General features: G+C 30.7%; 2 protein-coding genes across 2 annotated transcripts in view; one reads left to right on the top strand and one right to left on the bottom strand.

Moving 5' to 3' along the window:
• Positions 1–1,320: 1,320 nt before the first annotated feature.
• Positions 1,321–19,079, top strand: part of LOC123293899 (pleckstrin homology-like domain family B member 1) — a 53,706-nt gene continuing 35,947 nt past the window's right edge. Inside the window, exon 1 of the mRNA XM_044874889.1 lies at positions 1,321–1,384. The gene's annotated coding sequence lies outside the window, so the exon portion shown is untranslated. The remainder of the gene's footprint in view (positions 1,385–19,079) is intronic.
• LOC123293900 (V-type proton ATPase 16 kDa proteolipid subunit-like) lies at positions 14,808–18,966 on the bottom strand. Its single transcript, XM_044874890.1, has 3 exons — positions 18,734–18,966; positions 16,646–16,829; positions 14,808–15,126 (listed from the first exon to the last, which is right to left on the bottom strand). The coding sequence occupies exons 1-3, from the start codon at positions 18,807–18,809 to the stop codon at positions 14,913–14,915; spliced, it is 474 nt and encodes a 157-aa protein (XP_044730825.1). The 5' UTR covers positions 18,810–18,966; the 3' UTR covers positions 14,808–14,912.

Below are 19,079 nucleotides of genomic sequence, written 5' to 3'. Positions count from 1 at the left end.
GTCAAGCTTTCAGGCATACGCTCAATATAACCATTTCCTATCTGAATATACAAAATTTGAAGTCGAATTTCATCGCTTTCACCGCCCTAATATTGTCAGATTTGATCGGTATTAAATTAGGCTCTATACTAACCAAAAACTAAAGGCTACGTACCAATTTTCAATTTCTTATGTCTTTTCTCCTTACTCGATTACAATATCTTCTATTTAACTTTTTTAGCAAATTCGGACAAGTTGAGAACGACAAAATCGGAAGAAGTTCATATCGGAATACCAAATGAAATCAATAAATTATTAATAATCAATTAAGTCATTTAAATTTAATAACGGGAATGTTCAACAGGATGTTACCACGTAAATGAAACCTATTTTGTCCAAAGAGATGTTATCACTAAACTACACGTTGTACTAAAAGATCTTGTCACTTAAATGGGTAAGAAGTGTATTTGAAGAACATACTAGGTAAAAGAGTAATATTTTATTAAAATGCATACTGTTCTTTCACTATGGTGGTAACATTTTTTTGAACAACGCTGTATATGAATATTACTTCATGAAATAATTTGTTTACTTATAAGGATAAAAAATTCATTTTTATAAATTTCTCATCTCTGAGGTGGTTATAAATTACGTGGTAAATATTGAAAGCCATTTTTGATCAAATTTTTACATTAAAAACGTATTAATAACTTCCGGACACCTAAAAATATTTAAACATTAATCACACGATAAACTTCCGTTTGTGATTTGTATATAGACACTTTCTTTTGAAACGTTTAACATAATTTATTCTTACTGAGTTTTTTGAAGAAAACGTTACAACCTTCTATATTTTGAAACCATCCACATATATTATGTTAAAACTCGGATAAAACTCTCCCAAAGAAAATCAAAATTGGTGGATTTCATTCAATTTTTATATGGAGTGTCACATAAGTACCGAGATGACTCAAAACTTTCCGACATGCATTATCCTATTAACCAAAACATTTTCAAAACCAGTCAAAAATTTAATTTTTATTTATTTTTTTCTGTAATATAATTACTTAAAACATGGTTTTTAACTTAATTCAAGACGAAAAATGGCCTGACCCGTGCAATAGTAAGAGAAATGAAACGGTCGTTGTAAAAATGTTAGTAACATTTTTTTTTTTCGTAATAGTTTTTCGAAAAATCAAATGAATTCTCATAGCTTAATCGTGATAACTTTATTTTTTTGCAATTTTTTATATTAGCTTAAGTTATCATAGCATATTTTTAATTGATAAGTAGGTATTATAACAATTCTACCTTTAATCACTAATTAATTATTCTTTCATTTAATTTCAGATGTTTAATATTCAACATTTTTGAATCCACATGCATGAATGCAGTAAAATATAAGGTAAAATACGATTCTTATTCATTTTTTTAAAATATGATTCTTATTCCATAAAATTGAAGTGATTGATTATATGGTCAATATAATGTTTTAAATCGTAATCTTTTAACAGAGCTCAGCACTTTAATTTATTATTCAACCATAAAAATTAGTATTTATTAATAAATAATTCTTATTATCTCGAAATTATGACATTATTTATGAATAATTTCCATTACATGACTTTATTTAATGATGATTTTAATGTAAATAAATATTGTAAATTTTGTTTGTTTTTATCAAGTAATTTATTCTTTTAAATGTACCTAATACAATATGGTTGGCATTTAAAATAAAACAAAAAGCTTATGAGCAGCAGAGCTCCATCACTAAGGTCATATTTTCTCTTCATTAAACTATTTAGTATTCGATACTATTGATTGAAATGGGAAGCTTGTCTTTTCACATTTCTGAATACATTAAATATTTACATAGAAAGAAAGACAATAAGGAGAACTGAACATTTGACAGTAGATAATATAAAAACCCTTGACAAATTATTGACTCCTCAATCGAATTTGCTGCGATTTTAGAGATACACTAAGTTAGGTTAGGTTATATTGATTGTCCACGAAGGACACACTTAGGCTATAGAGTCCATTGTGATATCATATATATGTTTAACCACCTTTCCGCTGATAATTTCATTTATCAGCTCCTCAATTTCAGAGGCTGAGTGCACCTCCTTCATGCAACTGAGCTAATAGGGTGACTAGAGGTGCACTAAGTCTTAAAACTTTCGAAAAAATATATGTATTTAGTTTTAAAAAAAGGAGATGGGAGCGTTAAGAAGTTGTAACGCCCAAAAGGAACTGCCTTGAACTTAAATTAACTCAAAAACATGTTTTCGACAATCTTGCTCATTTTGGGTGGGCTGTGGAGGTCTGCAAAGCCTTAAGATGGCGAGCTTTCGTCTACAAATTACTGAAATCAACCCCCGTTTATAACATTGATCCGACTAATACAGCTCTAATTCTATATACAAGTTCTTCATTGCTGCCAAAGCTAGAGAAATAAATTTCTAAATATTAGAAGTTTTAGCTGATACTTTAAACTGGTGAAGCTGGTTCAAGGGACTCGTGTTAAAAATGGTGTCGTCAGTTCTTTGCTTTCATGGTCCACATTACCTTAAGCGTCTAGTAATATTTTTCAGAAAATGTGAAAAGGCAGAAAATTTCAATATCAAATGTATGCTATATTTTAAATCAAAATATTATTTACAATGTGAACAATTTTATTGTTGAAATTTTATAGCAAATAAATATAATCGTTTTAAAATTATTTATACATTTTTTGTGTATGTTATACTATCCATAGGTGGGAGGATATAATAAATGAGGAAGTAAATAATAAACGTCATCACGCTATCATCATCTTCGTTTGATCTCCAAAATTTCAAACATTAAATTACGTTTTTCTGTATAAACGTTAGATATTTAAGATTAGTTTGACAATAAAAACGCAAAATACAGTACCTAATGATCAATTTCCGTTTTAATTGAACCATCCATCTAATAACATAAAATCTTGAATGTAGACAGGCAATGCAGTAATTACGACTTGTCCTAAATTTTATATTTCGTTTTGTTTAAAAATAGAAATCTGTCAAATATATGTTAATTATCTATTTCCCGTTGCATTAAACACTTTTCTTTGAGAACTATATGAGACATTATTTTAAGATACCTTCTTTATACTTAGATAAAAACAAGTGAAAACAAACAATTGACTGAGTGAATTGTTGAAATACCATGTATATCACATTACACATACATACATGTCACACACATATAACTGATATAACCATATAATACTACAATTTGCGCATAATATGCGCTCTCACGGGTAAACAGTGATGTTTACGAAAAAATTTCGTTTCAAACAAAAGTTGTTTATTTTTTTATAAGAAACATTTTTTACATTTAAACTTTTGTTCTATCTCTAACGGTATACAATACCCAATTGACCTATGTTGCTCATTTACGAACTAAACCTCACTTTTTACGCTTGATATCTCTTTTCGTTTTTGAGTAATCGTGATGGCAGACAGACAGACAACCGATAATGGACTAATCAGGTAATTTTATGAACACCTATACCAAAATTTTGTTCATAGCATCAATATTTATAAGCGTTACAAACTTGGGACTAAACTTAGTATACCTTGGTATATTTCATGAAATACATGGTATAAAAGCTAAAAACATCAAGTATGTGTGTTGCGTCTGCGTCAGTACTGCTCAAAGGTAAGTATAGCCGCACGGCTCCTTCCAGCTGCAGCCGCCTTGAAATTGAGATGCCATAGAGTTTCCTAGTTTCATTAGGACTCGAGATATAAGCGAAAATGTCTAAAAACAGTGCTATTTTCCCGGTTTCTCCGGAAATTTGTTAATAACTTTTTTCTAATAAATATACCATAGGCCTTTTCGTGGATCTCAATCGGTCACGAAAAGCAGCTCAACGGCCGGAGTAAATGGTCTTAAAATTTATTTTTTTTTGTTAGTTTTTGATTTTGAACATTGTAAATAAAGTTTTATGCGGAATTCAAATGGAGAAAAAATTCGACCTCTCACATGACTTGACAAATTTTAAAAAAACGCTAATATTTTTCTTTCAGGATCAGTTATGGATATTCCTCGATTATAATCTTGTTTCGTATGGCCTAAATTTTAATATTTTAAGAAAGAGTTCATAAAACATCGGACTTTAACTGAAGGGGCCTAGGGAGCATCAACTGTCATATTTTCATCAATTAAGAAAGAGTTTATGTCGGACAAAAAACACCTGTCTCTCTTAGTCTATAATCTTAGATTCTGTTATTGCTTTCTATACCACATTTTTTAAAAAGAGATTTTGTACATTAAGTTTGGTTGACGATTTTTTATTTATTTTAAAGAATTCTTAAATTCTTAAGAAGATAAAAATCCAGATATTTATAGGAAAATATTTTCAGTTATTTAAAACACAAAATTAATTTCAAACAAAAGAAACATTTACTAATTAGACTTTAAGAAAAAAACAAACATTTACCAAAATCAAAACTAAAACAAAAAGAAGTTTAAGTAAAACAATTTAATTTATCACAATTTGATGTCTTCGTTATTTACAAAAGAAATTAGTTTATTTTTTGGTGGCTTATGTGTCGGTATAATTAATCAAATTTTATTTTTATAAATAAATATATAATATAATCAAGTACTCACTTTATATAAATGTTTTGTTGTATGCACTTAACATAATATGAATATTGTAGTTTATAGTAGTTGCTGACAACTGGATTCCGGCGCCCGTCATACACAAAAAAAGTCTAAGTTCCTGTTATATTAATTATAAATAGTTTTATTTTAATGCATCTTATTTAGTTGCATATACTCACATATAATATATATGTGTGTTCTAGTCTGGTAGTAAAACAAAATTTTTTCTTTAAACATTATTTTTCCTCTTTCTAAAAAAAAAGCCAATACTAGAAAATTTCAGATTACATTTTCAAACTGTCTAAAATTTCTGTTATTTTCTGTCATATAATAGAATGTAAAGTCTGCACATTTTTCTCTATCTACCTGATTCTAAGTTTCTTAAGGATGTATCAGGAGCATTGCAACAATAATTGATTTAAAGGCTCAAAATTTTTTTATAGGTAGACTTTTACTCAAAGAATATGTGGTTAAAATTTCAGCTTAGGTATCAATGCAAATTTTTAAGAAAAATATCATTGAAAATTGATATATTATACATTGCTCTTAAGGAGAAATCTCAACAAACGACATATTTTGAAAGTTTTTGATAATTTTCACTTGGAACGAATGAAAACAAACTTTTTAATAGAAAGTCATTAGCAAAGACATAGAAAAGAAAAAAACCAAGTGTCTCCATCCATATAAGGAACCCTATTTACAACTTTGATGATGAATTTTAGTATCTTTATGAATACAGGCGAAAAATAAGAATACAATTTTTCGATACCTATCTTGGTTTACCAAATGTCGAAGGCTGAATAATTAAACGTTCAATCTTCGATATTTTGAAAAATACGCCAGGTATCGAAAAATTGTATTCTTACTTTTCGTCTTATATCGTCAAATTATAACATAATTCACAATCAAAATTGAAAATATCAATTTTTTTATTTGTGCCCCCACTACCGTGCTCATACATCATTAATAAATTTTCTCTGGTCTTTTGAATTTTGGTGAAAATTACGTTACTTGACTTGTACAATGATTATTTTAACCATGGCCATAGTTTTGGAACACTATCTGAAGACAAAATTTTAAATGCAAGATTTCTTATACCAAAAACATTTAATATCAATAATTAAAAAGAAAAACACTAAAACATGTAATTTGCGTTAGTCCCATAGCTGCCAGACTACATGACATCAGTAGAAACGTAGAAAACAGTATGTGTTTGCACATATAACGGTTTGTTAAAGGAAATTTTAACTAAATAGATTATTTGTTCTTCCTGTAATTACAGACTTATTATTACTATTAGTTTCAAACGCCCTGTCAAAATTATGAATAATGCTTGAAACTTAAGGTAGCTACTTTAAATGCATTACTAGCAAAAGGCGGATTTCGGATTATCAACATGGATCAATTTTATTACTACAGTTAAAAAAATTACTGAATTGAAGTAAACATGTTTCGGCTGTTTTTATAACAAGTAAATATTTCTTATGTTAACGGTCTCAAAACTTTAGCAGTATTTCCTTAAATCAAGAATATATTTACTGCTTTTACTACAAGTTATATAGAAGCTAGTTACTCTTGTCCATAATGCACTAAATTACAGGAGTTATTTTATTATTTAAATAGGTTCAGCATCATCACTCACTGAATGTGGATGTACAAAATCCTTACAAAAAAGGCGTGGGAAGTGCTTCCATTTTAAGGAAAACTGTTTTAGGCTATATCTCCATAACCGTGCACTTGAGACCAAAAATGGTAATATGCTTTATTGTAGATAATTAAATTACTTGTGGTGGGCTTTGTGATTGCGAGACCAAGACTAAAACTGATTAAGGTAGTTCCTCCGCGACCGTCCAGTCAAAAAGTTTTGGACTAATACTATCATTCAGTGCATTAACTGTGCTATGACTATTATACATATACCATATATTATTTTCAAAAGACTGTAGTTCCTCACTACTGATTCTAGTATACATATAAACACACACACTATGACATATGCCTTTAACATTAGTCTTCATATCTTTTCCACAAAAATCATCGCTAAAACGAGTTATTTATTTAAGTTTTTTATCGAAACTATATGGTAAATAATTTTTATTTTTATTTATATATTTTCTAAATATAGTATTCTACATTATATTAGTTTTTCATAGAGATGGTGGACGTCATTCATTGGTAAATAAATATAATATTTGTAAATTTGTGTATTTTTATACACTTCTCCCATGTACACGTACAAATTGCGTCACTTTTAATTGCTAATATCTCATGTATGGCATGGTAAATCATCTTCTAATTTTAACAGCAAGTGTATTATGAATTAAATATTTTATATTCTGAGTTTTGAGAAATTCTTGGAATATCACTTTCGTGTAGGTACTACCTTAATATGTTTACCTATAACTTTCAATTTCATTTGAATTAATTTTAGCTTTATCTAGCTAATAAATAATATTAATTGCAAAAATTTAATAACAAAAATACATAATGTTTGATATAAAACAGTTTTACGATTTAAAAGTTAATGGTCAAAATGTGCGTGTATTTATCGTAAAGGTAATGATATGTGAAATGGATTTGATTCATGGTGCATACGTTTATAAATAATCATAATTTGTCTTTTTCTGCAATTAAATTGAAATTTAGAATATTAAAAATAATTTTATTGCTTCAATATTTATTATTATGAACTTTAAAACAAAATTCTTTACATACCAGAGTTTTATTAAATAATTTTAAGAATATCTAATTTGCTACTACTTTTGGTTTTGAATTTTGAAATTATAACTCACATGTTAGATTTTTGTTTTTTAATAATATTTATGATTATATCGCGTGAACTAATAACTTATAATAATGTAACTGCATTCAATTGAAAAAAAAGTTAATTACTGTAATTTATTTGTTTAAAAAAATAGATTACAAATGCAAATGAAATATATATTTCATAATATTATAATAATTAACAAATCACTGAGCATATAGTAATTATTGGATTGTCACCTGTTAGTTAGTAATAAAATAACAAAATGTAATTAATTTTCAATAGGGAGAAATAAACAAAAAGTTCTTCGTGATCCTATGCCAGGTTGAGTAGAGACCAAAATAACCTTAAATCGGTTTATATGTTCATTAAGCACACTGTTTTATAATATCAAAAAAACTCTGGTCAAAATTATGATTAACATCAGTTAATTGGCGTAAAATACGAACGGGAGTTTCTTAACTTAAGTTAGCTTAAGTTTTAAATATTATATGTCCAAATTCAAAAAAATATCTTAGGTAAATTTAATCTAACTTAAAAAAGGTAATGGTAACAAATTTGGAAAAGTCGCGATTAGAGAATTATTGGCAAAAATACGATAAAAGTACGACAAAATCGCAGTTTTTCGGCCACCGTTTTGTTGCGTGAGTGTTGAAAATTAGGATTTAGATTCACAATAATGATCGAAAACTCATATTAAAAAAAACACGGGTTGCACTCCGGGAGTGCCGGCAGAAGTGAAAACTTGAATATTAACGTTGTGCATTTTTGATATTTTGGAATTGGAATAATTTTGCACGAATTGCTTTAATTATCAGTATAAAAGTACTATCATTTATGATGTGGTAGAATACAATATTTATTTATTGCGCTATCATACACAAACATGACAATTTCATGAACGAACATTTTTTACCCATTACAAAAAAAGTGTACAACGCCGCTAAAGAAGTTTTCACTTAAAAAACAAAAAAAAAATTATATTTTTAATAAAAAGGCAACCGCACACAGTGTTCCCAAGCGGTCACCCATCCAAGTACTGACTGTACCCAATGTTGCTTAACTTTAGTGATCGGACGAGAGCCGGTGTACTGACTGTGACATAGTCTTACGCTTTTTCGATCAGGCCACGTGTCCTGTCGCGAGTTTAACATTTTTTACCCATTACAAAAAAAGTGTACAACGCCGCTAAAGAAGTTTTCACTTCAAAAATCAGTAATACTCCATTTAATGTAAGTTCAATGTACGTTTCGCTTAGGCTATACTAAGCCATTAATCGAGTAATTCTCAAAGTCATAAATGAAACTTAACAAAGTGGATTAATCCTACCTCGTCAATGGTAAATCAGATTCAAAAACTGCAAAAAATCTATCTTTTAAGAATTTGCACAGAATCTATGTTTTTAGAATCCTCTATATCACTGTACTTCTAAAACCTACTATGTGTAATAAAATGAATTAAAATTTAAGAATGATGACACTTTATTATATATTTTGTTATTCAGTTTATAACAATTATTACTCATAAATGTATTTTTAATGCCATAATATACTAAGAAATTTGCTATGCATGGAAATTTACTTAAACAATACAATAACACAATACAAATTGTACCTATTATTATTAATACCTCTACATAATAATTTTTACAATTGTCTCTTGAATACCATTTAATAATTGGATTCTAATATTCAAAATTAATATAAACAAAACTTTTTTATAGGGCAAGGAGAGCATTGTAATTGTGATTAGATGCAATTGACTCACTTAGAATTCATAATTATACTGTTGATATTGTTAAGGACCCAAAAATCCTTGGTTGTAGGAAATTAACATAATTCCAAATTTTACGATGGGACTTGAACCACTATTGACTTGTCAACCCTTATCCAAAACTTGGCTAATGTTAATAAAGTAAGCTTTGATTTTCCAACTCTTGCCCATGCTTTGACTAACGCTAATATATCAATCTTGATTTACTACTGTTGATCAAGGCTTCTAGCGAAGATCTTTATATTTAAATTAAACCATTTTACTTTTCTAATGCAAATAATCACAATATGTTCTCAAAGTTACAAATGGGTGAAACATTTTGAAGGATGAAAAACAGTTTCTGAAAAGCAAGTGCACAATTTTTTAATCTAAAAATTTTCGTCCTTATATATTAACGATAATTGAAATAAAATACTTTGAAATTTCTAATGAAAATGAAATTAAAAATAAAATTGATCATTTTACTGTTTAAATTGGTATTTCCATTTACAGATTTCTTAATATAATTTGTATCAGAATTTATTACAAAAGATTTTTAAAATTAATTTACCAAAAAAAGGAAAAAGAATTAATTAATTCATTAATAAACCACTAATGTTAAGTGCAGGTTTATTTATGTTTGTGGTATATTGATTGAAACTACCACATAGATAAAGTAAACAACACCTGTTTTAAATTATGAACGATTGAATTTATTGGGAAATAAATACTTTAAAAGAATTTAAATTACTTATTAAAAATGAGACTTCAAAATTTATTTATTATTCATGAATAGTTATACAAATTGACAGTATATTTGGAATGTAATAAAAATCATGTTCTTGGAAGTAGTGATACTAGTTTATAAGTTCCCAGATAATAGAGAAGTTTTTGTAATTAGAAAGAAAAAACCAAATAGAAATTTCCTTCGTTTTATTGTAAAATTAAGTCTATTAACTGCATTTAGATACATGGGTGTGTACGGAAAGTTTTTCCTTTTTCGATTGGATTAGTTTTTATAAAAAAATCACGCTCTTATTAAAATGCTTTTGATACCAGCTATCCTTCTGTTTATCGCTTTTCGATGCTATTAATGTTTTGTCAAGGAAGTCTTTCATAGCGTTTAGAAAACGAAAAAGAAAAAATAAATTTTCGATATTTTAACCAGGCGGAAACATCGTGACTTTTTTTTCATTCTATTGAAAACTGATATTATTTTCATCATTTGCTATACAGGGTGGCCTCAAAAGCTAGGACATGCTTTAGGAACTAATCATGGATTTTATTAAGCTAAATGGGCGAAGTTGGGTCCAAAGTAGTTAAGTGACTCATCACTGTATATCCGTCCATGTTCAAAGTAAGTAATCGTACCGAAAAAATTCTCTCTGAATTGTTTAAATTTTGGGAGATTATATATCTTTCCTGATTGAGGTAACGAGATTGAGGTTTGCTGTGAAAAAAGCAGGGATATAGGATATTGACTGGTGTTTAAATTTCTTTACGTTAATCTAGCACGATCATATAAATCAAGTTAATGTTTCAGTAAGCCTATAAAAATTGATTTTAATGTTTAGTCTCTAATAAACTAATTACAAACTATTAAAGAGTTTTACATACAAATGGCCTAAAGCAACAATCATTATTTTAATTATCGACTCGAGGTCATTTAATTGATTAATTTGTAAACAGATGGTGATAACAAAGAAAAACGCTTTTGGAAATTATTTTTAATAGAAAAGATTAATGATTTTTAAGTAATCGTTTTATGTGGATTGTGCGATGTCTTTATTATCTGATGCTTCCAGAATTATGGCTATAATTTTGCCATGGTTTATGGATTAATTTTCCATACATACTGTGTCTGTGGAGGTTTTTAAAACTTTCGAAGTTTTTAAAAATTGAAATTAGATAGTAAAAAGAGGATGAAAATCTTAAAAACAGCCACGTTGAAAATTTATATTTAAGTTTTATGTCAATTACAAAAAAAGGATGCAACTATAAGGCTTTCAAATTTTTCAAAAGTGTTCTGTATCCATTTTATTTAGATATAAATCTAGGCATTCATTTGTTGGTCTTATTTGCAAAAAAACGAGCTGAAATTTTGCATTAGAAGTGTAATTTAAAATTTGAAATTTAAAACCTAGCTAAAAAATGATCCATATCTAATTTTCGTAAACATCACTGTTTACCCATGAGAGCGCAAATTATGCGCAAATTGTATAGTATGTACCTATGTTATGGCTATATCAGTTATATATGTGTGACATGTATGTGTGTGTAATGTGACAGAGTAATCAACACTGTCTATACATGGTATTTCAACAATTAACTCAGTCAATTGTTTGTTTTCACTTGTTCATATTCATTTAACTACCTATTAAAAATTTGTGTTGTCATACGAAAAAAAGATTTCTATGCAATTATTTGAAGATCATTTAATGAAAAATGATGACAAATTTTCGTAGATACATTTTGTGAGATAAGCTCATTGAGTAATTTTTAAAGATTAAAGATATTTAGTAAGAATATTATGTTTATTTTATGTATATGGATATTGTTTATACATTTAAAGACATGCATTGAATATAAATATAATACACATGACGTAATTTGCATTTATATATTTTTGGTCTTTTTCTTTTTAAAAATTTAGAATTCCGTATCGATCAGAACAGGTCAGGTACCATTTAAAAATTAGGTCAAAAATATTCGCTTGATATATACTCACTAAACTTCTCATTAAAGGAAGATAAACACAATTGTCGAATGGTTAGAATGAAGCGAACATAACTGCATTAATATTGGAACATAATCGCATTATTCACTCTCCTTCGTGGAAGCTAAAACGACGTCCGTGATTAATCTAAAAACAAATGTGTAATACAACGCTACAGTATTGCTCCATCTGCAGCAAGCTTAATTTTCCCATATTATTTGTTTTAAAGAATTTTATTAAATTGGGGAACCCATGAGGATGTGGCAAATTATTACTGCCTTCATAAGTACGCTCCCATGTAGGAAAGTATGGCGGGCCCAGGCTTGGCCCAGGTTTGGTCCAACTATGCAGAACTCTGGGCCAGACTTGTAAGCCAGACTTGGCCCAGACTTGGGTAAAGTCTGGAATGATAATGCTGGCCCAAGACTGGTTACCCCGACTGGCCCACGCCTGGTTGGCAGGGCTGGGCCATAGTTAATTTTTAAGTTTGGTCCATGCCTGGTTGGCAGGGCTGGGCCATATTTAAGTTTTAGGTCTGGCCCATGCCTGGCTGGCAGGGCTGGGCCATAGCTAAGTTTTAGGTCTGACCCATACCTGGCTAGCAGGGCTGGGCCATAGTTAAGTTTTAAGTCTGGCCCATGCCTGCATGGCAGGGCTAGGCCATAGTTAAGTTTTAAGATTATTTTATGAAGAATTCTATTTTGTGATTTATTTGACAAGACCAATCCCAGCTGTACTGCAACACTGAGTCAACCCGCGGTAGAAGAGGAGCAAGCTCCTAACAATCTACCGTGTTCCAAATAATAGTATTGCGAGACCAGTATGAAAACTGAAAAGTGTATATAAACATTGTATGTTTATATACACCTTACTAGAACATCTTACTAGTGAGAGGTTTTAAAAATAAATATTACTTTGTAAAAAGGATAGTGACTAAAAGACAGAGAAGGAGGAAGCTATTGTAAGTACATGTACCTACTCCATAAACAGTATTACACATGCGCATTGTATACCTTTTGGTTGTATATGCCATTTTTTGTTAGGTATTTAAAATTTTTACAATGTCAAAGGTGTCCATTTCAGGAGTTTATGTCATCAATGTAATTAATTTAATAATAATAATAATATGACGCTTTATTCTGCGATTTCCCTTCAATAATTGAATATTGTCAGCCAAGGCTAGGATGCCTAGTCTTGGCCCAAGACTGGGCTCCCTTGCGTTGGTCGTTCTATGGCAAACCAATGTTGGCCCAGGCTTGGATAATCATTGGATTGGCCTAGGCTAGGATGCCTAGTCTTGGCCCAAGACTGGACTCTCTTGCGTTGGCCGTTCTATGGCAAACCAATGTTGGCCCAGGCTTGGATAATCATTGGATTGGCCAAGGCTAGGATGCCTAGTCTTGGCCCAAGACTGGACTCTCTTGCGTTGGCCGTTCTATGGCAAACCAATGTTGGCCCAGGCTTGGATAATCATTGGATTGGCCAAGGCTAGGATGCCTAGTCATGGCCCAAAACTGGGCTCCCTTGCGTTGGCCGTTCTATGGCAAACCAATGTTGGCCCAAGCTTGGATAATCATTGGATTGGCCAAGGCTAGGATGCCTAGTCTTGGCCGAAGACTGGGATCCCTTGCGTTGGCCGTTCTATGGCAAACCAATGTTGGCCCAGGCTTGGATAATCATTGGATTGGCCAAGGCTAGGATGCCTAGTCTTGGCCGAAGACTGGGCTCCCTTGCGTTGGCCGTTCTATGGCAAATCAATGTTGGCCCAGGCTTGGATAATCATTGGATTGGCCAAGGCTAGGATGCCTAGTCTTGGCCGAAGACTGGGCTCCCTTGCGTTGGCCGTTCTATGGCAAACCAATGTTGGCCCAGGCTTGGATAATCATTGGATTGGCCAAGGCTAGGATGCCTAGTCTTGGCCGAAGACTGGGCTCCCTTGCGTTGGCCGTTCTATGGCAAACCAATGTTGGCCCAGGCTTGGATAATCATTGGATTGGCCAAGGCTAGGATGCCTAGTCTTGGCCCAAAACTGGGCTCCCTTGCGTTGGCCGTTCTAGGGCAAACCAATGTTGGCCCAGGCTTAGATAATCATTGGATTGGCCAAGGCTAGGATGCCTAGTCTTGGCCCAAGACTGGGCTCCCTTGCGTTGGCCGTTCTATGGCAAACCCATGTTGGCCCAGGCTTGGATAATCATTGGATCGGCCAAGGCTCGGCAACCCAGCCTTGTCCCAGGCTTGGGCAATCGTTGGGTCGGCCAAGGCTAATTATTTCATCTTGGCTCAAGCATGGGCCAATATCGGGGCGCCAAAGCTGTGATCCCCAGTACTGGACCAGGCTAGGCCCCGTCGTTCAACTATGGCGGTTCCTACATGGGCTATTGAAATTTTGCTCATCATATCTATGAAAAATTGAAATATAAACCAACTTTTCAACAAAACTTGCTCTTAGGCAAATATTATTACAATTAACATGTGTTAACTTGTTTTGACTATCTTCAGAATCTTCTGTGTTAAATGAATCACATTTGAACGATTTTGTTAATTTCATTTCATTTGCATGAATCATAAAACTTAGTTTACAATATTTTTAATAGACCCATACACAACATATGATTTGTGCAGGGTCATTTTTAAAAATATTTCCACCCTTATGTTTCGAAAACTGAATGTAATACGGGGGCGTCTTCATGATCAAAATTCATTTTTTTCCTTAGGCCCTTTTGGATACTGGTTTTACGTATTTTAAACCACCAAATTCTCAAAACCGGATCCACTGAAATTTATCCTAAAAAGATGTGTTGTACTCAAACGTACTCCGTCCATATAAAACTTTTCTGAATTCTTTTCCCGTTTATCTTTGGCATAAAAAGGAATAAGTTTAAATTAACGTTTGTGTTTTTATTCATAAATAATACTTATTTACATTTTATAAAACATTTCAATTTATAATAAGTTGTGAGAATTTTTTAAACAACATTGTAGGTAAATTTGGTCTATAAAATTTCTTAAATAAGGCAGAATATATTCTTATGTTTAGAATTAGAAGATACGATAACATTGATTTTAATCCGTAGTTTTTGTGAATAAAAATATAGCTACAATCAAACCGTAAAGACCTAATACTTCTGCAAAAATTAAAATTAAAATCATTCCAACGAATAATCGTGGTTGTTGAGCTGTACCACGTACACCAGCATCACCAACAATTCCAATTGCAAAACCAGCAGCTAAACCAGAGAAACCAACAGCCAATCCACATCCCAAGTGAATAAAACCACTAGAATTATAGAAAACGTAGTATGAATACATTACTAATTTAATATCTAAAATATGTTTTTTTCAGCTATTGGGTCATTCCATGAAAAAGTGTACCATGAATGGTAAAATAGTATATTAGGACCCTAGGCCAGAAACTTGGAATTCCTGGCGTGTGTGATGATTTCCAGGGCATCCAACATTCTGGCCGTGGGATGTATACTATTTTTCTTTATTCCTTAGCTGAAAGTGCGATCTAACAATCGTTAAAATAACGATTGAAATGTATTGTACAATCATAATATTAATTTTTAACAATTTCCAAATTCAAGTTCACGCTTGCGATATGTTGTGATTACTTCATTAAATAGCGATATTGATTTCAATTTTTCAAAAATACCAACTTTCTTGATATATCTATACTTAGCCGAAGGAAATAAGTACGATTTATCATTATTTCGTATATTAACGCCGTTGTATATGAAAATAATTTTGTGAGTTTAATCAGGGTTAGATCATGCCAATAAGCGGATGCTTTAAAAATTATTTCCAACATGCCACAAGTGAGAATTAAAAAATTTTTTTTTAATCGATTTAATAATTTTACTAATTGTTGCTACAATAGAAGAGCCCAAGAGCGGATTTGTGTAGTAGCTCAAGCGTGTACGATTAACATATGAGGGGTTCCTTGGACCTTCTTGAATTCCTCCGCCAAATATTAGAACTAAATATGGGGGAACGCGCGTAGGTCAGACGATCAGATTAAAAAAAAAAAAAGAAATTGCGGTAGGTAAATTAACTTGAGCGAATCAGATTAAGATATGGTGGGTTATATACATCCTAAAAAATGTACATTTGAATAATCTGGAAATTTTGATTGCGCTCGAGCTACTACGAGGAAAGCAAATTTGCAAGCCTCCCATTTCCTTGCGGCACGGTTAAATCATCAGATTATTGAAATTTACATTCTTGGGCATGTAATTAACCCACCATACGTTAATCTGACGCACATGAGTTAATTCACCTATTGCAATTTTTTTTAAACTGATCTCATCATCTGCTTAACGCGCATCTCTCCATATTTAGGGCTAATATGGAGGAGGTAGTAAGGAAGGTCCAAGGAACCCCTCATATGTTAACCTGACGCGCTCGAGTTACTACACAAATCCTCTCTTGGGCTTCTTCGATACATATCAACCTATCATAATGTATGTACTGTAACATTAAAACTAGGATGGTCAAAGGGGCATCTTGTTTTTTAAAATGGCAACGGACAAAATTACTTTTGTATATCTTATATTATTTAAATAACAATAAAAAACAGTTTTCAATTTGAATGAATATTTTGATGACGCGGAAGAAGTTCGGACTTTTCGAGAATCTAGAATCTAGCCAAGTAAAAAGAGTATCAGGTTCGCCATAAAGAAGCTACATTCGGAATTTCAAAAGTAAGATAATCTTTACAAATTATCACTAATCCGAATTGTGGTCTGTTATTTTATTATTAAATAATAGATATTATTACTGTTATAATATTTTACCTGAATAACGAGTATCCTGCTTTGAATTTACCAGCAATCAGTACAGCAATAACTAAACCATAAATAGCAACAATACCAGCCATAACAACGGGAATAATTGATTTCATAATCAGTTCTGGTCGCATAACTGACATTGCTGCAATTCCAGTACCAGACTTAGCTGTGCCATAAGCTGCTCCCAATGCTAAGCAATGATAAAAAAAAAACTTAAATTTTATTTGCTCCCAAAAAACATTAATTAAAAAGGTTATTATAATTAGTACAATTTTTATTAGATACGTGATTTAGCTCATATTACGGGTCAAGAAATAATTAATTCTTGATCTTAACTTTTCCTTGTTCAAACGATAACATCTAAAAAATCGTTTATTTGTGAGTAAGATTTTAGGGATCATTCAAGTTTTGAAACAAATTTTTACCAATGGAATCCGCATAATTTGAAATTTATTTAATACACAACTTTTTTTTAAAAGTTTCAAGTAATCATATTGAATTAAACATTTTTTTGTATCTTATTGTATCTTAAAAATAATTGAAATGATACAGGGGCAGGGAAGTGCGCAAATAAATTGTATTTTTTTAAGAAAATGTAATTTTTTATTTAAACAGAGTCATTTAAGTAAATCATCAGTTAATCGAATCTAAAGACTTGCGATTTTTTCTTGTGAGTTTATCTAAAAAGTAAAGTATCGAGAGAGAAGAAAAATGTGCCATGATAACCGAGTATCAACGGTTACAGTAATAAAATAATGGAACTAGCAACATTTTGCCCCACCCTGTGTAACGAAATTGATTGATTTCGATATCAAAGTTCAATCAATAATAATGATTGATCAAAATACTTTAAGTCTCCACATTAGTGCTTACTAATTATGAAATAATTTTAAGTATATTAATCTAAATAGATAAAACGGAAAAGATTAAATTTTTCAATGATTTATCAAAAAATTGTTTTCATTTAAAATTTCCTAAGTGCTTCCTTTTAAGTGCTCACTTAAATGTCCTTATTTTATATACACAGCAAATATTTAATAACATCAAGTTATTGATTTCATATTTTTAAGCTTTCGATGATCTGCGTTAAAATTTTTTGAGGAAAATATACAGAAACAGTCATGCTCTAATATTACGATTAAAGAAAATTCGATGATTTTTTATTGTATTTCATTTTAAATTTTGTTTCAACAAAAGTATCATATTTTTTGCTAAAGAAAACTAACCAACATAATCACATTTCCAACTTAAAAAAATTAAATTGGCCTTCGTTTAACTTTGAACCCCTTCACTAAGCAAAAAATCTATACTATTTCCATACGCGTAATATAATTTCCCATATGAATTAAAATAGTTCGAAAATTTTTTTTCAATAATGTATCTGAGGATAAATTTCTGGTTCATTTAAAATAAAACTCCCTGTATATTAATCATCATCTTTTAAGGTTTGAAATAGTTGTACTTCTTTGTACTGTCTAGCGGTAAGAAGTTGGAGCAATTGGCACTTCTAATAGTTAAGGATGTCAATATTTTTAACAAATATCTATCAGGCTTTATTCACATAAGACAGATAGCTAATAGCCGGAATGGAATAACAAGCCATCAATTAAACATTTAAAATCAGTAAAAATAATTAATAAACTCTAGAAACATTCGTAAAAACTTCATATTGTCCCCTCCAAATTTTCTTTCTCCGTGCTTTAATCTAAATGTTTTATGATTAAGTCAAGAGAATAAATTACTAGTTAAATATTATTAGTTAGCTATTTTAAATACAGATGGAACTACGAAGAATGTTTCGTAATAATAATATGACTCATAAAATAATTGACAACCTCAACAATAGGAATCAAATCTGACTCCAAGCCCAACAACCAGAATTCGCTGTCCATATAAGCTCAACCGCGTTATTTAAATACATACATATTATTACTCAACCGAGAATGTTTCATTTTGAACTCTTATTATTGGATACTTTAGCCTGTAAAACAACTAATATTTTTGCGCAAATTAGGTGCGCCGTTATTTATTGCGTGCAAATATTCTTACACAACTCTCTTCATTTAGAAATAACTAGCATTTATTAGAACTTACCACTAAAAATGATTGCTGATGCCGCCCCCATAACTCCAAAAAATGGAGCATAAATTGGTTCTTCTGTATCTGCCATGTTTTACGAGAATTTATATTAATTTAAAGAGTAAAAGTAAAAACTAGGATCACTTTTCGCACACCACACGTTTAACAAACCACACCAAACAATGAATTTTCGATCAAAATCACCTAGTACCTTGTGATCTCAACTAAAATTGAATTAGTTTATGGTCATATGACGATAACAAATAGATATATTTTCAATTTTTTAAGTACTTGACAAATATATTTGTTATATTTGTATTAATTGGTTGAAATTATCGATATCTAGAAATTAAAACCAATC

This window comes from Chrysoperla carnea, chromosome 2, assembly GCF_905475395.1.
Source record: "Chrysoperla carnea chromosome 2, inChrCarn1.1, whole genome shotgun sequence".
Lineage (NCBI taxonomy): Eukaryota > Metazoa > Arthropoda > Insecta > Neuroptera > Chrysopidae > Chrysoperla > Chrysoperla carnea.
This window is presented reverse-complemented; position numbering and strand designations above follow the sequence as displayed.